Source organism: Macrosteles quadrilineatus, unplaced genomic scaffold (genome assembly GCF_028750875.1).
Source record: "Macrosteles quadrilineatus isolate MER2022 unplaced genomic scaffold, UCM_ALF_1.0 Scaffold_4__1_contigs__length_99947679, whole genome shotgun sequence".
Taxonomy (NCBI): Eukaryota; Metazoa; Arthropoda; class Insecta; order Hemiptera; family Cicadellidae; genus Macrosteles; species Macrosteles quadrilineatus.
In genome coordinates this window covers 98824578-98844191 of record NW_026542597.1, presented here as the reverse complement: position 1 = coordinate 98844191, position 19614 = coordinate 98824578, and the positions used below count along the sequence as shown (strand labels likewise).

The window sequence follows — 19614 nt, the reverse complement described above, 5'->3', positions numbered from 1 at the left end:
TGATGCTCATTTGTTAAATGGTGTTTATAGCTATATATCTCACTGAGAAGTAAAGAACCATGAACAATCACCAAAAATAGAGGCACATCGTAGCACAAACGAGATAACAGACGTTTCATATGTGAACCTAAAAGGAATTGACTGACGTGAAATTAAATGTTACTCAGATTCTTATGATGTTCTTATCAAAAAAGTAAGATTATTCAGTGATAATAATTTTACAAATGGATTTGTCATCAGTTATAGCTTAATGAATTCACTGCTAGCTGCAGCAGTCTTTAAATAAAAGTTCTCACCTCGTACAGTTTAGCTTTATGTGGAACTTCATTGATATGCATCTATTTACCGACAAGAACTACCTTGATCCAAATTCTATCTAGGTTAACCAGTTTATCAGGATTTTATTCCTGCAATGAAAAAACCTTTATTTTTTAACATTTTTATTAAAAAATAATTCTTATATTGACATAATTAACATATTGACATAACATGATTTAAACACTATCAACATTTTTGATTGTTTACAAATTATAAAAATATTATAGAACACATTGAACTAAATACTTATCTTCTAAATTTACCTGTGATTGAATTGAAGCATGTAATGTAACAAATTAAAAACAAACTAAAGTACGAATAAAATAATACAATTAATTATGTATGCAAATTTAGGCACTTGAAAAGGCACTAAAATATAGCATAGTAAAAAGTAAATCACGATGCATATAATTTATAACATAACACACTTTTAGATGATATTTTGTAAAACACATAATGTAAAACAATAGTGAATGAAATCTAAGATTTAAAACCCTGTTAATGTCTGATTCAACACTTTTATTACGGTACGTAAGTTGAGTGGAGCTCTCTGACTCAAGAAAATTTAAGGAGAAAAATAGTTGTTCATCTTAAGGTGGTTTTTAAAATGAATATTTAAAGTGTTCATTGAAAAAAATATAATCAACGATTTTCTCCATACGGAGTTAATGTAACATGAAAGCTCTGAACAAACTAACAAATTGTACATTATAAGTTTTAAGAATGCTTACATCGTTTGTACATATTTATCCAGAGAACACATCTAAAGCACCACTTATTCAATAATTAAGTGCATCTAAAGCACCACCGGTTCATATATTAGAAGTGATGTCAAAATGTTTGTCTTAGATTTAATTGCAAATATTAAAGCGTAATTCTTTCATGACAAAGAAGAACTCAAACTAAACCACTGTTATAGAGTTCTTTCGGAGATGATTGTTGTTTAAAACATTCATAAAACATGTGATTCATTTTTTTGTAACCAAACAAAGATTACATATCACAGACAGAAATCTCTAAGCATCTGTATAACTGATTACATCAGTTGATCACAATTAAGAACTAATAATAATGGAAACTCAAAGATACCGCTTATGTAAATAAATACGTATTAAATGAGTAGTTTACAGTTTATATGACTTGATGGAACGAGAGTCTTTAAAAACACGACACTGTTTATACAGTCGGAATACGAGGGTTTGTGTGAAACAGCTGACAATCAGCAGAGAAGATCACATAGGAACTACGGCGATACTAGACAGATAAGTTGACACTCGATTGTTGATGTCGAGTGTTTAGCACCAGCAAATTACCATGGAGACTGTACACCCATGGCTCGTATTACTTCTATGACGTCTTTTTACTTTCTGTACTCGATGTGACTTCTTCTTTATGTTTTCTCCTGTAGCTCTGCAAAAAAGATTTTCATTCACTTTAACTTGATTAATTTTGTAGATCTTTTAAAATGATTTTTTTAATTTCATAAATTTTCTAACTAAAAAATCTGGTATTTTTGTTTGATCCTCCTTAAAGAAAGTACTATTGGTCGAGCCTCTCTAAACCCTTGTATTTGCCCATCTAAAGGCATTGGGTTTGCAAGTGTAACATATAAACTTTTCTTCAACGAGCAAAAATTCACCTGAATTTGATATTTTTATGGATACAATTTTACTAAATGAAGTTAAAACAATAAAATTTCTTGGATTGCATATAGATGATAAATTCAACTGGGACAGTCATGTTGAAAACGTTTGTAATAAAGTCAACTCAGGCATACATGCATTAAGACAGATGTCAAAATTTAGTAGTTTAAAAACCTTAAAAATAGTATATCATTCCTTAATTGAATCACATATTTCTTTTGGGTTGTGTCTTTATGGGGGCACATCAAATTTTAACCTAAATAGCATTCTGGAACTTCAAAAAAAAGCAATTCGCATTATGTTAAAACTAAAGTCAAAAACATCCGCAAAAGAGCAGTTTAAAGAAATAGGAATTATGACTGTTTTTAGCTTATACATTTATCAAATAGCCCTTTATATTAAATCAAACCATGAAAGATTGCCAAAATTGAACTCTTTTCATACATATTCAACCAGAAAAGGTAATGAATTGGCGTTCAACAGACATAATTTATCGGTTTATGAAAAAATTCCATCTTATAGTGGTGTTAAATATTTCAATAGCTTACCTGACAATATAAAAAATATAAGTAATTTTAATTCATTTAAAAAACGTTTGAAATTATTTCTCACCAACAGACCCTTGTATAAATTAGAAGATTTTTTCCAACTTCCTGAAATTTGATTTTTTTTATAATAACAATATTCTTTGTAAGTAGTCTTAAGTTTAATATTGTGTTTTTATAACTACGAGGTGTTAGCCCGTCCTACGTACGGGAATTCAGTAGTCAGTTAAAACCGTGTACAATTCAGATCAGCTAGTTTACACGAATAAAGGCAAAGTTTCTTGCAGTTTTAATGTGAAAAATCATCTTGTAAACAAATTTTGTGTTGTTTTTTTTTCCATGATGTTTTTATTCCATCATAGGCGTATACGATAATATTTTAAATCCGATAATTTTACAATAAAACAGCAATTCTGCAATTTTTACGATGTGAAAAGCGTTGTAGTGAGATTTGCAGCCGATTCGCACAGACGCACACTGATTATAAGTAGCCTACGGTAGAGAGAGTAATAGTCAATTGAGAAGTGTGTAGACCTAGTTATCGATACCACCTTCCATAGCATACCTGCCTCTTCCATAATTATTATCACCAAAATACAACTACTATTCACAATTTCCAGTAGGTCTGAATAGAAACGACCTAAAATTAAACGATAATATCCAATAAAATTCACAGTAGCCTACATATAATTTAACTTTGGTGTCATAACATCAAAACTAATCGTCAAATTTCACTGCATTAATTGCTAAATAAATAAGTGTAAAAAAAGAAAAGTAAAAACAATAACAGTTTGTTTTGAAACAGCTGTTTGGTTCAAATAACATTCATTTGAAAAAAAGAACTGGTCACATGTAGCAGGAAAATAAAAAGTAAACACGCTAGTAAAGCTAATGACGTAATTGTCAATGTTTATTATCCATACCGTTATCAGTTCTATCCTTGATAACCCACCCTCATTGAATAAACGTACATCGTAATTTCCCATATTAGTTCATTTAAATTACAATATATTCATAGTTGAAATAAAAGTGATTTTTTCACGTTTGGGGGGCGCTGATATAGGTGCCCCTAAACGTAACCACAACTGAACACGATTTCATAAAAGGGTGGTTTGTTTAATTGCAGTATCCTAGGTCAATGTTGACGTTGTGTTCAATCTATGTCATCCATCTGTTTATCTTAGTATAAAACCCGGCTGAGGTTGTGATGGTAATTTAAAATCGTGATTTCTGATTATTCTTGATCTTCTTTTTATGACATCAATATTTCCGGGCCTAATCCAAAGAAAGTTAAAGCAGACAAACATTAATTGTAAACAAAAAGCTACCATTAAGAGTTAAACCTGTAAACATTGTTATTTTTCTAATCTTTTCTTGAAAAGTGGAGCAGAAAAATAATTTGCATTTATCCTTTTTTATTAAGACTCGTGTACAGAGCCTCGATTTGTACTATGGTTTAATTAATTTTGGTTAAAACTGTGGTCTGATTATCTCTACTAATCTTACTTATTTCCTATAATCAATGACAAAATAAGAGTAAATAAAATAGCCTCATAGTTCCATAGTTTATATTTAACCAGCTGTTAGTTAAAACAAATTATATTGCTCTAAAACAAAACGAAGATTACAAAGATTGCTTTAAAAAATAATTTGAACATCCTAGTACTTTACTATGTATATTTAATTAATCTGTCATCCTCTTACAGAAGAATTGCACGTATCAATGATTAGCATTACACATAGTATAAATAAGTCAACCCTAAGTATGTCTTTACATTTTTATCCAAATGCTGAATGTTTACAGCTGTTATGTTAAGCAAATTATTTTATTCCAAAAGCTAGTTAAGAATCTTAGCGTCGGCTGCTAGACTTTTTAAAAATTAAAACTTAATTTCTATAAAACTGGGACCCTAAAGTAAAATTATGGCTTCGACATTCCCTAGTTCTCAAAATTATCTTTCTTTCAACACAAATATCACGAAAATCCGTCGACTGGTTGATTCAGAATCGTGAAATAAAAAAACACCGTTTCGTTTTAATATTATAGATGACTCCATTCTGTACAAAATGTACAATATGAATAAAGTTATTTTGATTGATTGATTGATTGATATTCAACAAAGCAAACAGGGCCGTATTTAGAATCTGGGGCCCCCGGCGGTTTAGACCAGAGATGCCTCTAATTCTTGATTATTTGGTGGCTTGTGACGTACTATTTCCAACTGTATCTCCACAATCTCAAATGCTACAAGACTCACTATATGAATAAGAGGAATTCTACTCTAACTGTATCCATCAACTGGCAAGAGATTGAGACATTATGACTAGTTACATGATAGTATGGATCAATCTCCTACTTTCAACAGCTGTTAACTACATATAACTCACGGCAGCAGCAATGTTGTGTAGAAGGTCTCGTGTGACTTTGCCAGTCTGTTCCACCATTCCATACAGAACTCCCTCCTGGTTCTGCAGCAGAATGTGAGGATGGTTGAACTCCTACAAAACATTGTTAGAGAACAGTTCAGTACAAGACATGAAGTGTGTATGGTACTTTTACACTGTGAAAACATTCCAACATTATTTATTAAAATTTCACACAGGGCCTCACACTAGTGTTCAACCAACGATCAATTAACGACTCAGTCCTGGGACAATCCCAAAGAATCATTTAGAGTTATAATACTACCAAGGTGATAATTAATTAGTTTTGTTGATTTGATTGGGTACATCTCAAGGACTGCTACTAGGCTGTTTAACACATTTTTAAGGCTACGATGGTGTTCCTTTGTACTAACAAAGGAACACCATAGTAGCCAGCAAAGATTTCTCAACTTGAATCACTATCTTTATAGAAACTGGTGAACACATTGACTATGCAAATGTGTTGTATTGTGTACAGTGTTTTGCGAACACCCTAAGTTGCTGTTGCATATTTTTACATCTTGCCACTTTTCTGTATTCAAATATTTTAAATGGCATCAAATTTAATTAAGGGTTGCTTTTATGAACCTAATCACAGAACATGATTCATACTTGACGGGAGCATTGATTTTTCTTGGTACAGTTTTTGGCAACAATAAAGAGACTGATAGTGGCACAAAGGTGGTAACTGGGTAGAATATGAAGTAAAAAACACAGTTCCGTTGTCACATGCAAGTTAATCCACTTGGTGGTGACAGGAACTCTAAGGAAAACTTATCATAGATGAACTGAATGAACTAATCGCCACTCACCACAGCTGTTCCTGCTGACATGACCAACACCTTGTCCGAGTCCATGACAGTATTGAGTCTATGTGCGATGGTCAGCACTGTACACTCGGCAAACTTGCGACGGATAGTGCTCTGGATCAGGCCATCGGTCCTGTAACATGGAAATAGTTGAAACTCAAATAGAAAGAAACTTAAAATGTTATGTTGAGGCAAGTTGTGACGTAGTTTATTTCTGTACCTAGTACAATCATGGATGCCTACAGTTACAGTTTCAGTAACCATCTTCCAGACACAGCTAGCAATCTGGTTATTGAACCTCAAAACCAGTCTGACTCTGCCTTCACTTTCCACATTATATGTGTGAAAACGGAAGGTAAATGTTACTTCATATGGTATGTGTGTGATTTTAATTACAGTTCAGGTGGTCCTAATTACAGTCACAATTGGAGTTACATTTTGGTGGGGGGAAATTCTTTGATCTTCTTTTTCAGTGGCTGTCAGAAATTTTTGAAACCTTTTTTTTTGACGATTTGAGAAAAATTAATTAGGTTAAGTAAAAGTTTTGTTAGCTCAGTAAGCTTATCTCACTGGAAAAGAGTCCACCCTGGCCCCTGGCCGGAAAAACACAAAAACTGTACTCAATAACTCACTACAACAGAGTTAGAACAACATTTCACAGTCGCTGGAAGAATTTTTAACCCTGGAGTATGAAAAAACTATTGAGCCATTGAGGACTCTTTTTTTTTGTTTAGGTAATCCTGTTAAAAAATCCTATCCAAAGCACTTGTGCTCAGTGTCACGTTTTTAGATTTAACACAATGATAATATTTTCTATGTATTTTGAAGCTTGTGAATCCTTTTACATAGCCACATATGATGTTGAGGAAGCCAAGAGTATATACTCACTGAGGGTCGACATTGGCCGTGGCTTCGTCCATGACCAGTATGCGATTGTTGCGGACGATCGCCCTGGCCAGACATACAAGTTGCCGCTGTCCCACACTCAGGTTGCTGCCTCCTTCCGACATCTTGCCATTCAGCCCTCCTGCCAAGTCCTTGATGACTTCCTTCAGTTCAACCTGTTACACCAGACAAAATCAGTAAATTTTAGATTTTCTAAGCAATTAGTAAGGGGTATCTTATGGGAAAGCATAACATGAAAACTATAGTTTAGGGATTTATAGATTTACAACATAAAACAAAAATTTATTCTAGCACTATTATATTTTGCTGAAAGGTGTATATAGGATATTTTCACAAACCCTAAAGGCGAATTAGGAATAATTTACCTCCTCGAGTGCGTTCCACAGCACCGAGTCCGTGTACTGGTCGAAGGGGTCGAGATTCTTGCGCACAGTTCCACTGAACAACACGGGTTCCTGTGGGATGATGGAGATCTTGCTGCGTAGCTCATGAAGGCCGATGGAGGAGGTGACGATGTAGTCGATGTCTATCTCTCCCTGCACCTCGGCCAGACGGAACAGAGCCGCAATCAGTGAAGACTTACCAGCGCCCGTCCTGCCTACAATACCTACCTGCACAGAGACAACGAGATAGGTTAGTTGTGGTTAAGTGAAATCCATTCACTTAATCGAAAGATCCTTTTAAAATTATTCCCATGTAATCTTTACGCCTTAGTTCATCTAAAGAGGTATTTTGATTAAATTGTTACCTTTTCTTTGGGAGCGATGGTGAAGTTGAGGTTCTTGAGCACTGGAGGCTCATTGGGTCCGTATGACAAGAACACTCTATTGAAAGTGACCCGACCTTCGTCTGGCCAAGTGGCGGGCGGCTGCTTGTCTGTAACAAGTGAACAGCTGATAGAAAAAACAATAGTGAAATCAAAAGAGAATGGAACTGCATACTACAATTATGAACCGACTCAGAGAAAATGTTCTGCGTGTTCTTTTATTTCTTACTTAACTGAATAAGTAATTAAATACAGTTAATTAAATATTAACTGCAAAACAACATACATGTCATTGTTTAGTTTACATATAACAGAGATCGGGAGGAGAAAAAGGCTGTGGACTGAGGGTTAACCTTTTCACCCACAGTGTATTTGCAGATTGAATAGTGGTTTGGTGGTGTATACAATTTGAGCAAATTCAACTGATTGCCTACCAGGTGGAGATTCCAGTGGTGGTTCTTTCTCAATGTCAGTGTACTCCATGACTCTCTCTACGGATGTCATCTGGTTCTCGAGCTCTGCGGATTGTCTCATGCCCCACTGGAACATCCCTGTGAGGCCGATGGACTGTGTGATGGCCAAACCAACATTGCCTCCAAACGTCTCTGTGAACAGTGGCAGTTTACCATCAGTAACTTGGTTCAGAGCAGAATGGAGTTGGGAGTTATAAGAGGATGAACTTGTTTGTACGCCTTTAGAAGGTAATGTTTTAGACGAGTTGAAGATAAATTCCCACAAAAGAGGTTGAAAAATGTTTTTAAAGGGAAAAATATTTTACCTAAATGTGTTTAATTACCCTCACATAATTATAATATTCATAACATAATAATTGGCAAATTGCTAGTCACAGAGAAGTAAGATATAGAGGAAACATGCTTATGGGACGACCATGCACTTTCAGCTCTGATATGTTGTGCCGGATATATATTTGAGACGAGCAAGGAAGAGCCCCAACGTCGAGCACTGTCAGAAATCCTTTATTGTCCTTAAGCAAAACAATCATGCAATAGACATTGTCACATAGGATTACACAGTAACCCAGTCAGACTGGATTATAAATGTTTATATCACAGCAATAACAGGTAAAAATGTAAAAGTAAAAAGTAGGCTATACATGTCCTTTGTTATAGATTGGTGGTTACAGCTTTAACAATGTGATCATTTAGAAACTTGGACGTATGGATGACGTGTTTAGACATACACTTTAAACAGTAGGTCCACCTTTTAGAAATACATCAAATCCAGGGAAAAAAGAACCATTCAAATTGGATATTCCCCTACAAAAAATCCAAATGATAATTAACTAATGAATATCTACTTGTGTGCAAAAACAATATGCAAGTAAAATAAATTACCTGATCCCATGAAGAGGAAACTAAATGTCACCAATGCAATGTAGATGAGGCAAACTCCATCCAGCCAAAACCCAAACGCTCTACTTGATGCAATGAAGATATACCATGCTGAAGAATGGAGATCCTATGACAAAGAAACATCTGTTACAAAGTAAAAGTCAACAACATAATAGGAGGTGTAGAAGTGGCTTGGACTGAGTTAAATGAAACACTTAGTCAATTTTAAATGCCTGCCAAACATTATTTAAGTTTTTTTCCAAACAGCAAATGCAATTTGTTTGTGTGTTAGGGTGATGTTTGTTTATTAGTAAAAAGTATAAGTGTTATTAATAAACATGAAAAGTTTTATTTCGGTCATTGGTTTACCTCGCTTTTTACAAACCTAAATTGATGCAGTAATAAGTTTTCAATTGGATTCAATTGTACACCAACAAACTTTCAAAATAGATGTGCTTAGTGCTTTGGTGAACATTTATAAAATTGATCAGTGAAATGTTATGTTTTTCCTGGGATAGAAACAGTAAAACTTAAATTATTCCTTGACACATGTAAACATTTATTTAAATTTATTATAATTGCTAATCAATCAGGGGATTTGAAGGAAATCCAGCACTACTCTGTCATGGTTGGTGTAATAACTAGGTAATGTTGACTGTACACTGCCACACATCCTTGACAAGTTTGCAATCCCTTGACGTGGTTAAAGTTTCATGAAAAGTTTTTTACATCTCGACAAGTTTGCAGCAAGTTTTCATCATGTTTGCCCCAAGTTTACATCAAGTTTGTAGCAAGTTTTCATCATGTTTGCCCCAAGTTTACATCAATTTTTCATCAGGTTTGCCCCAAGTTTACAGCAAGTTTAAATCAAGTTTGCAGCAAGTGTACACTGTGAGTTACCTGGTGGTTGTCAAACTCCTTCTCCAGGATCTGTTGTGCGTGGAATGCTCTGATGGTGGTCAGGCCTTGCAGAGAAGCGTTCAGATGAGAGAACACAGGACTGCGAGCTACAACAAAGGAGCGAATACTATCTCTTCCACAACAATCACAAATCCAGAACATTACTGACGACTTTAATGTCACCAGTCTCATAATTATGTTAGTGACGAAGCTCTAACCGCAACTACAATGTAGCTGGATGGTCGGTGAAGCAATCGTACACAATGAGAATCTTAGCAAATTTCAGTAAAAGACAGCACCAACCAATTGTAATCATATGCGACCTATGGTCTGAATATTAATTCTTAAAACATATGAATGAAGGAGATTGTTAACAAAATTCAAGCATTATCGTGGAAAGAATGTTTCTTATACGTAGCTAAGCCAGAAGCGTAGTTGCAGATGTAGAATAATTACTTTAGGTGATGTAAAAGTTGAAAACCCTACCAATGCAAAGGTATGAGTACGGTTAAGTTAACAACATTAATTGTAGCTTCAAGAATTACGCTATTTTAGGGCTAACATTGTTTATTGAACACTTTTAATTAAATTTTTTTCCCAACTTTTTAAAGGTACAAAGGCGATTCAAATAACCCTTATCTACTATTTTTGTTAGTAATAAACACACCCTTAAAAGCTTTTTAAAATCCAAGGACAAATTTTGTAATCAGTAAAAAACTACAAGAAATGTATTCAATCTTATAAATTAAAAATTTATGTTGAATTTAACGGGAGTTTCATGCAGATTACTAAAGTAAAATTATTCAGCAATAAACTACAGTAAATCAAGATTAGGTGACTAAATTATAGACAAGCGGAGGTTACTGCTTACTGACTCCTTCCAAGCGTTTAACGCTGCGTGAGGTGGAGAGATAGAAGTTGCGCAGGAAGTAGAAGAGTATTCCGATGAACACGGTGGGAACCATGAGCCAATAGTTGACCAGGCCTACCACCACGATGATGCCTATCAGGCTCAGTCCAATCTGTCAACAGAAGAGTCGTCTAGTTCAAGAAACAAACCAACTCAAGTGCTTAAAGATGTAGAAACGTTTATTTAAAAAAAATGTTCAAACCATTACTTACTAGACTTTGCTTATGAATATATTAAGAAGAGATAGACACAAAACTAACTCTCCTAAGAAAAGAGTTTTAGGCATTCGATAGCACAGAAAAAGTAACAATAATCCTACTAATATTATAAATGAGAAAGTTTGGATGTATGTTTGTGACAAGTGAACGCGAAAAATACTGGTCGGATTGGGCTGAAATTTAGCATGATGATAGCTCACATTCCCGATTAACATATAGGCATATTCTTATTTCAAAAATCCTTTCGGGCTCCGCCCCAGTGGCTCTGGAGTTTCCCATGTCAACCTTATGAGAAATGGAATTATTGAATCTTAACAGCTGTTTCAATTAACAAGTTGGTTCTGTTCTATGATGTTCAATAGCATTAAAGTTACAAGGATTACCAACAGGGTGCAGCACTATTATTTCTTTTACATTTATGACAACAGCTAATTTGCAATCAAAAGGTGAGTGAGCGTAGCAAACGAGCTCCAACCTAAAGGTGAGTGAGCGTAGCGAACAAACTTCAACCAGGACGTGATTGAGCCATGCGAACGAGATAATCTTGAAAATTAAGAAGTTAAACGGGGCAAAGCCCGCGGGTTACAGCTAGTAATACATGATCTTGACAGTTTGCTAGAGTGATGGTAAAATTATTCATCTATGTGCCTTCAGAAAAAAGGCTTCATAACGTTTTCTTTTGAAGATACATCTAGATTATTTTAAGAAGATCTTTTAAAGAAACACTCTAGAAGGATATAATTATCAAGTTTAATGAATTGTTCACTTTTTTGCGTGTTATGACACGCCTAGCACTCTTTTTGTAGGCGAGTTAGTTCTATATTTGCGGTAATAAAGGTTTGTTTAAATCAAGTGACTCACCTGTAAGCAGTCTATAAGAGCGGCTGGCAGCTGTTCGTCAATTGACCCCATGTCCTTGGAGAATCTGTTGAGAATACGACCTAGGAAAATAAATTGCTGCATTTGACTTTTGGAATGAAAATAAAGATTCACATCAGAAGGCAAGCAAGGGTTTAATTCAATGTCAAAATTCATAAGTTGCCAGAATAGTATCATTAGCAAGGGAAAGAGTGATGCAATAGGGGAAAAATAGGACTAAATGTCAAAGAAATGTGTCAAAATGTTTCTATAATTAAATCACCACCATGAATTTAGAACATTCCTCCCAACCAAGATTAAGGTTTTTAGTTAGAGCACTTACCAGAGGAGTTAGTGTTGAAGAAGTGCATTGTGGCGCGAGTGATGGAGTTGAACATGGTGTCATGCAGACGACGGGACGCTCGCATACACAGGTAGAAGAAGAGATAAGAGCGGAACAACGTGACGATCACAGTAGCTGCAGTTATGGCGGAGAACACATATACACACATATCTCTAGTGAGCGGCAGACCTGCAAAGTGTACAGCTGTGGTCAGAATATATCCTACCACAACAGTCTAACAAATTAAGGGATAGTATACCCAAAACCGGTATCTCATTATTTTACACATTCAATAATTGAATACAACTCAATCGTGAATGCACTCAAAGCTCAATAATAGGTTGAGTATAATGTCTTTATGATAAATAAGCCCCCCTTGACCGGCACATTTGGCAAAATTTAAGGGATAACAAGTCTTAATTAATTGTCAGTGATAAGTGTTAGTGTTATTATGTCATGAACTACCGTACTCTGAATTAAAATACAATACTCCAGAATAAATATTCGGTTGTATTTTTTTTTTGTTTTTTTTTGTTTTACATCACTATTAAATAATTCACAAAAGAACATAAAAATTTACCTGATTCCTATTAATGGGTTTTCTTCTTGCTCTTTATTTTAGCTGTCAGTCTGTATTATCCTCACAATAGGGGTTGTTTAAGGACGTTGATGATTAATCTGACATGTTTGATGACTAGGCAACAGCCAAGGTATCGATTGTGACATGTTATGTATCTGTGTAGTTGAGCCACTAATCAGAATCAGAGGGTTGCCAGTTCAATGTTAGGGAAAGTCAGTAGCTTTTTGATGGTCCTAAACTGGACCCAGCTGTCCCAAAGTAAATACAGTAAATGGTAAGAAATAACTGGCCTTGGTGAGGAACAAAGCAATTCTTCCCTTATCATGCAGCAGAGGGGATAAGATTAAAGTATACAACCAAGTTACCGTTACTGTCTCAACGACTTGATTTGTGTAGTTTTTATAAAAAAAAATTTCTGTTTGTTTTCAAAAGAACAAAACTTTAGAGATTAAATAACCAAGTTTCCAACATACTCAAGAGTGTGGTCTCTGTAGTGTTGGTAGCAGTGCTTGGCAGCATTGTCGTAGTCGTAAAGCTGGCGTTGGTAACCTGTAGAAGGGGTTGGGCTAGAGACTGCTGTAGTGGCTGGGCAATGGATGAGGCACTCTCAGACTTAACGTATCCGTACTCTTCCAAGTTAACCCTGTACAAATCAACCAAAAAATAAACTTTTTTTTATTTATTTAAGGACAGTGGCTATTTTTTAATTGGGGAGAAGGTCCTAAGCCCTTGTCTTTTTACTATCTGAAGACAACTTGTTTAAGTCATGATTAAATGTCGCCTGGGGTAACAAGGACTGCCAAGCCTAAAATCCAAAAGATAGAGGAAGATCTGTTAACTACCTACACAATTCTTACATATTTTTTTTTCGTCCTAGGACGCTAGGCACGAGCCTGGGATTGTTTTTCAAATTACTTCAGGCTAGACCTAGGGGTTGCGGCATTATCACTTGGATAAAATCCATTGGTGACTTGGCGGGGATCGAACCCTGGACCTCAGGGACTGAAGTCCCACGCTCTAACCACTACGCCATCTCGCTTCCCACAATTCTTACATAGTTACATTACACTTATTCTTATACTTACCAATATGTGATCCAGTAATCTCCACCACTGGCTAACAGCTGAGTCAATACAGCAGTTGCCAGAAAGAACATGAGCATACAACAGTTGCCTCCTGACTTCATGTAGGTCTTGTATACTCTGCCACTGACTGTACCCTTGGACCTCATCTCTGCTATCTCAGGAGGCTCATCCTGTATCTTGCCATCCTCCATGGAAGAGGCCACACTCCTGACTGACTGTAACATCACCACAACAACATGAGCATACAACAGTTGCCTCCTGACATCATGTAGGTCTTGTATACTCTGCCACTGACTGTACCCTTGGACCTCATCTCTGCTATCTCAGGAGGCTCATCCTGTATCTTGCCATCCTCCATGGAAGAGGCTACACTCCTCACTGACTGTAGCATCACACAACAACATGAGCATACAACAGTTGCCTCCTGACTTCATGTAGGTCTTGTATACTCTGCACTGACTGTACCCTTGGACCTCATCTCTGCTATCTCAGGAGGCTCATCCTGTATCTTGCCATCCTCCATGGAAGAGGCTACACTCCTCACTGACTGTAACATCACACAACAACATGAGCATACAACAGTTGCCTCCTGACTTCATGTAGGTCTTGTATACTCTGCCACTGACTGTACCCTTGTACCTCATCTCTGCTATCTCAGGAGGCTCATCCTGTATCTTGCCATCCTCCATGGAAGAGGCCACACTCCTCACTGACTGTAACATCACTACAACAACATGAGCATACAACAGTTGCCTCCTGACTTCATGTAGGTCTTGTATACTCTGCCACTGACTGTACCCTTGGACCTCATCTCTGCTATCTCAGGAGGCTCATCCTGTATCTTGCCATCCTCCATGGAAGAGGCTACACTCCTCACTGACTGTAACATCACACAACAACATGAGCATACAACAGTTGCCTCCTGACTTCATGTAGGTCTTGTATACTCTGCCACTGACTGTACCCTTGTACCTCATCTCTGCTATCTCAGGAGGCTCATCCTGTATCTTGCCATCCTCCATGGAAGAGGCCACACTCCTCACTGACTGTAACATCATCACAACAATATGAGCATACAACAGTTGCCTCCTGACTTCATGTAGGTCTTGTATACTCTGCCACTGACTGTACCCTTGTACCTCATCTCTGCTATCTCAGGAGGCTCATCCTGTATCTTGCCATCCTCCATGGAAGAGGCCACACTCCTGACTGACTGTAACATCACTACAACAACATGAGCATACAACAGTTGCCTCCTGACTTCATGTAGGTCTTGTATACTCTGCCACTGACTGTACCCTTGGACCTCATCTCTGCTATCTCAGGAGGCTCGGCCTGTATCTTGGCCATCCTCCATGGAAGAGGCTACACTCCTCACTGACTGTAACATCGCCACAACATATTCTTTGTTGAATTTTTTGTTATAGTTAGTGTAATTCTGAGAGTAGTACAAAAATTTTCTATCACAATCAGTAAAAAAGTCTCAATCTGAAATCAGATCCCTCCGTGTGCCATTTCAGATTTTCTTCGCCATCACTTCCACTATTCGTTGGCCGGACATGTTAGTGTGATTTCCCAGCTTTGGCTGTATATTTGTACTAAGCTTGTTATGTTTTATTCAACTTCACAAAACAATTTACTAGATGCATTTCCAGTTGTAGTACTTACACGAGCATTGAGTAAATCAATGTACGAGGTCAACCCTTCAGAAGCCAAGGGGATGTGATAGGAGGATGTGGTGGGGAGAGGTTCGATAACAACAAGGGTTGGAGGGGGAGGAAGGGAACTGGAGGGTTCTCTGTGGGTTGGATCTGAATCATCACCATTCTCATCCTGGCTGGAAGTACAGGCACTACAGTCTACGGCGAGGGTTTAAATTGTAACCAGTAAAAAATACTAGATAATCAGACTTAATAGTTAAGATGGTGTCAAATAATTACAACTCAAGACATGACATCATAGACAAAAATAAGGGTGAGTGAAGCCCATAAATAATCTTCCTAAACAAACAACTTAAGTTAAAAGCTTAGGTGTCCCAGCAAATTCTGGACATCAGGTGGCAAAATTCCTGGTCGTTAAACTGAAAGGAGTTATAAAATATTGCGTTTTTAAATTAAGTCAACTATATTATAGTATATTCACTGATAGAAACATGTGATGTGTAAATATTTCATAGATGAATTGACATAGAGAGAGAATCTACAGGTTTAACTTCAGCAACCAATAGTTTGCAACGATTGTTGGATAGAAATAACTTGTACAAATAGCTAAGAGCAAATGTGTAAATGAGTGAAACAAATTAAATACATTTATAAGCAAATGAGAACATTGTAACCCAGGGAAGAATTTTAGAGTATTTAAAATAGCTAATATTAATCAGATGCTAAGCCTATTCAACACATGTCAAAAATATTACCTGGATGGAAGCATGCCGTTTGTACAGGTTTCTGTTTTGATTGCCCTCTTCATTAGCTTCTTCTTCTGAATTGCTTAATCTCAGGAACTCCAAATTCCTTCCTTGCAGCTCCTGGTAGGTTCCCTCGCTGTCTATGCTTCCCTGCAATGCAACAATCAAACCATATTTAACCATTTTTTACATAGCCTACATTTGCTTTTACTTATCATTCTAAGAAAACATTGGCAATCGAAACACACAGTAGTCAACGGTCGTAATTTATGCATTTTCATATTGAATCCAGCAAGTCTTAACCAATACAGCTAGGGTAGGTAAATAGCAGCTAGGACAGTAAATTTTGATTCCTTCATATAATTTAAATTAAATCAGCAAAATGTAAAACATTACAGTTAGTTATCAACAATGTCATTGACTTTGTAAGCAACAAGAGCCATCATTGACTACCTAAACAAAGCGTAAGATTAAAGTTAACGATACGACACAATTATGATCCTTACAAATGAATAGCTACTGAATTATTTAATTTTCAAACAGGGACTTGATATTCTGGACATAACAAGGCAACATTTACCTACGTTATACGTAAATTCCATACTATATACTTACATTATTCATCACAACTACGTGATCGACCAAGCCCAGGTACTGGATTTGATGCGTGATCAAAATTACTGTCTTCTTCCTCAAGTAGCCTGTAAAAATATAAAAGCATTTCTATCCCATTCAACAACACATTAGCCTACATACTTCAAACAGTTCATCAAACACAGTAACTAAGTGGTGTTGTCTTGAGGTTAAAAGCCAAGAATAATAATTTTGTGACTCGTGACTTGGCCATGTAACACTGTTTCAGTATTTCTATTTCTTTAGACCACCCCACAAGCAGGTAGGTCTAAGGTGGTAATTTAAGTAAAAAAAAACTTTAAGCACTGAAGAAAAGTAGCATACTTGCTGTAAAGTAGAAAAATGTCGTTCACATAGAACACAGACTAAATTGTATATTAATTACATTAAACTGTTCAAATATATACTATGAAAAAAATTGTTTTTTCACCTGTGACACAATCTTCAAACAGATGTTTCCCTACATGAGTGTCCACGGCTGACAGAGGGTCGTCTAGTAGATACACATCTGCATCCTTGTACACAGCCCTGCGAATCATACTCAGGGTTACTTTCAAATGGTGATGCGGCAAGCTAACTTAGGCGAGCAGAGGATAATATTATCAATGGGTCTTAGAGCCTGGTTTTTTTAAGAAGGGTAGGAGTAAAATATAATTAATTTCATGATGGTGTAATAAAACTCACTAGTCTAAAAAGTAAACTGATGTTTTAAGGACAGCTAGAATCACTGGGTCTGTCGTTTTAACCGTACTGCTTGATGAATGTAGAGTTGAGTACAAGAAGATACTGACCTGGCCAAGTTGATGCGAGCTCGTTGTCCTCCGCTGAGTGACACCCCTCTCTCTCCTACAATGGTCTTGTCTCCGTACGGGAACTGTTCAAAATCAGCCTTCAGAGCACACACTCGCACCACCTGACGATACCTGTGACAAGACAACAAAATTCTCATCTACAGTAAGTCCATGATTTCCTATATATGTTTAAACTTACACTAAAAAAAGCACTTAAGCACTAAGGCCATACTTAACAACGATATTGTAGTCTTGTGCGTAAACCTAAAACTATAAATTTATAGACAACAGGACTGTAGCCCATCTATCGTCTTTCAATTTTTTCAGTAACTACACTGCAACCTGATCAACACGCCTGATGAACACACAACGCAGAGAGGTTTAGAATAGCTGTGGAAGTAAAAAAATTAAATTAAAACTATAAAAATAAAACTAGTGTACAAACATTCATAATCTCACTAGACAAACGATCTTCTAGTGTTTGAATGTATTTTCAGTATCCTCTAGTTTAACCCCATTTATAGTTATAGAAAAAATCTACAATTCAACAGCCATGAATGCCGATAAGTTAATAATAGCTAAGTTAGGATTTTCCTAAAAACATAATAGCTAAGTTAATAATAAAAGTAATAGCTTTACAAAAAGACAACTCACCTTTCTCTATCGTAGGGTGAGCCAAACAATATATTCTGACGGACGCTACCAGCAAACAGCCACGGTTCTTGACTGGCGTAGGACACATTCTCTGGTATAGATACACTCCCTGTCTTGAGAGGCAGTTCTCCCAACAACGCATGCAGCAGTGACGTCTGCAACCCACCACTGACTGCTTAGGTTTCAATACATTCAACAGACCAAGTGATACACCACACTAGGTCTACAATCAACATGTCTAGGACACATTCTCTGGTATAGACACACTCCCTGTCTTGAGAGGCAGTTCTCCCAACAACGCATGCAGCAGTGACGTCTGCAACCCACCACTGACTGCTTAGGTGTCAATACATTCAACAGACCAAGTGAGACACCACACTAGATCTACAATCAACATGTCTAGGACACATTCTCTGGTATAGACACACTCCCTGTCTTGAGAGGCAGTTCTCCCAACAACGCATGCAGCAGTGACGTCTGCAACCCACCACTGACTGCTTAGGTTTCAATACATTCAACAGACCAAGTGATACACCACACTAGGTCTACAATCAACATGTCTAGGACACATTCTCTGGTATAGACACACTCCCTGTCTTGAGAGGCAGTTCTCCCAACAACGCATGCAGCAGTGACGTCTGCAACCCACCACTGACTGCTTAGGTGTCAATACATTCAACAGACCAAGTGAGACACCACACTAGATCTACAATCAACATGTCTAGGACACATTCTCTGGTATAGACACACTCCCTGTCTTGAGAGGCAGTTCTCCCAACAACGCATGCAGCAGTGACGTCTGCAACCCACCACTGACTGCTTAGGTTTCAATACATTCAACAGACCAAGTGATACACCACACTAGGTCTACAATCAACATGTCTAGGACACATTCTCTGGTATAGACACACTCCCTGTCTTGAGAGGCAGTTCTCCCAACAACGCATGCAGCAGTGATGTCTGCAACCCACCACTGACTGCTTAGGTTTCAATACATTCAACAGACCAAGTGAGACACCACACTAGGTCTACAATCAACATGTCTAGGACACATTCTCTGGTATAGACACACTCCCTGTCTTGAGAGGCAGTTCTCCCAACAACGCATGCAGCAGTGACGTCTGCAACCCACCACTGACTGCTTAGGTGTCAATACATTCAACAGACCAAGTGAGACACCACACTAGATCTACAATCAACATGTCTAGGACACATTCTCTGGTATAGACACACTCCCTGTCTTGAGAGGCAGTTCTCCCAACAACGCATGCAGCAGTGACGTCTGCAACCCACCACTGACTGCTTAGGTTTCAATACATTCAACAGACCAAGTGATACACCACACTAGGTCTACAATCAACATGTCTAGGACACATTCTCTGGTATAGACACACTCCCTGTCTTGAGAGGCAGTTCTCCCAACAACGCATGCAGCAGTGATGTCTGCAACCCACCACTGACTGCTTAGGTTT

General features: G+C 37.1%; 1 protein-coding gene across 1 annotated transcript in view; it reads right to left on the bottom strand.

Moving 5' to 3' along the window:
- Window positions 1-518: 518 nt before the first annotated feature.
- LOC128993284 (probable multidrug resistance-associated protein lethal(2)03659) overlaps window positions 519-19614 on the bottom strand; it is a 76439-nt gene continuing 57343 nt past the window's right edge. The window contains exons 11-29 of the mRNA XM_054417075.1: window positions 18143-18297; window positions 17489-17620; window positions 17128-17225; window positions 16680-16765; window positions 16099-16214; window positions 13658-13951; window positions 13046-13215; window positions 11993-12181; window positions 11653-11732; window positions 10535-10685; window positions 9664-9770; window positions 8767-8890; window positions 7846-8016; window positions 7394-7521; window positions 7011-7256; window positions 6628-6800; window positions 5743-5872; window positions 4895-5005; window positions 519-1728 (exon numbers count right to left, since the gene is read on the bottom strand). Of these exons, the coding sequence (XP_054273050.1) occupies window positions 1666-1728; window positions 4895-5005; window positions 5743-5872; window positions 6628-6800; window positions 7011-7256; window positions 7394-7521; window positions 7846-8016; window positions 8767-8890; window positions 9664-9770; window positions 10535-10685; window positions 11653-11732; window positions 11993-12181; window positions 13046-13215; window positions 13658-13951; window positions 16099-16214; window positions 16680-16765; window positions 17128-17225; window positions 17489-17620; window positions 18143-18297 (2724 nt within the window). The 3' untranslated portion in view covers window positions 519-1665. The remainder of the gene's footprint in view (window positions 1729-4894; window positions 5006-5742; window positions 5873-6627; window positions 6801-7010; window positions 7257-7393; window positions 7522-7845; window positions 8017-8766; window positions 8891-9663; window positions 9771-10534; window positions 10686-11652; window positions 11733-11992; window positions 12182-13045; window positions 13216-13657; window positions 13952-16098; window positions 16215-16679; window positions 16766-17127; window positions 17226-17488; window positions 17621-18142; window positions 18298-19614) is intronic.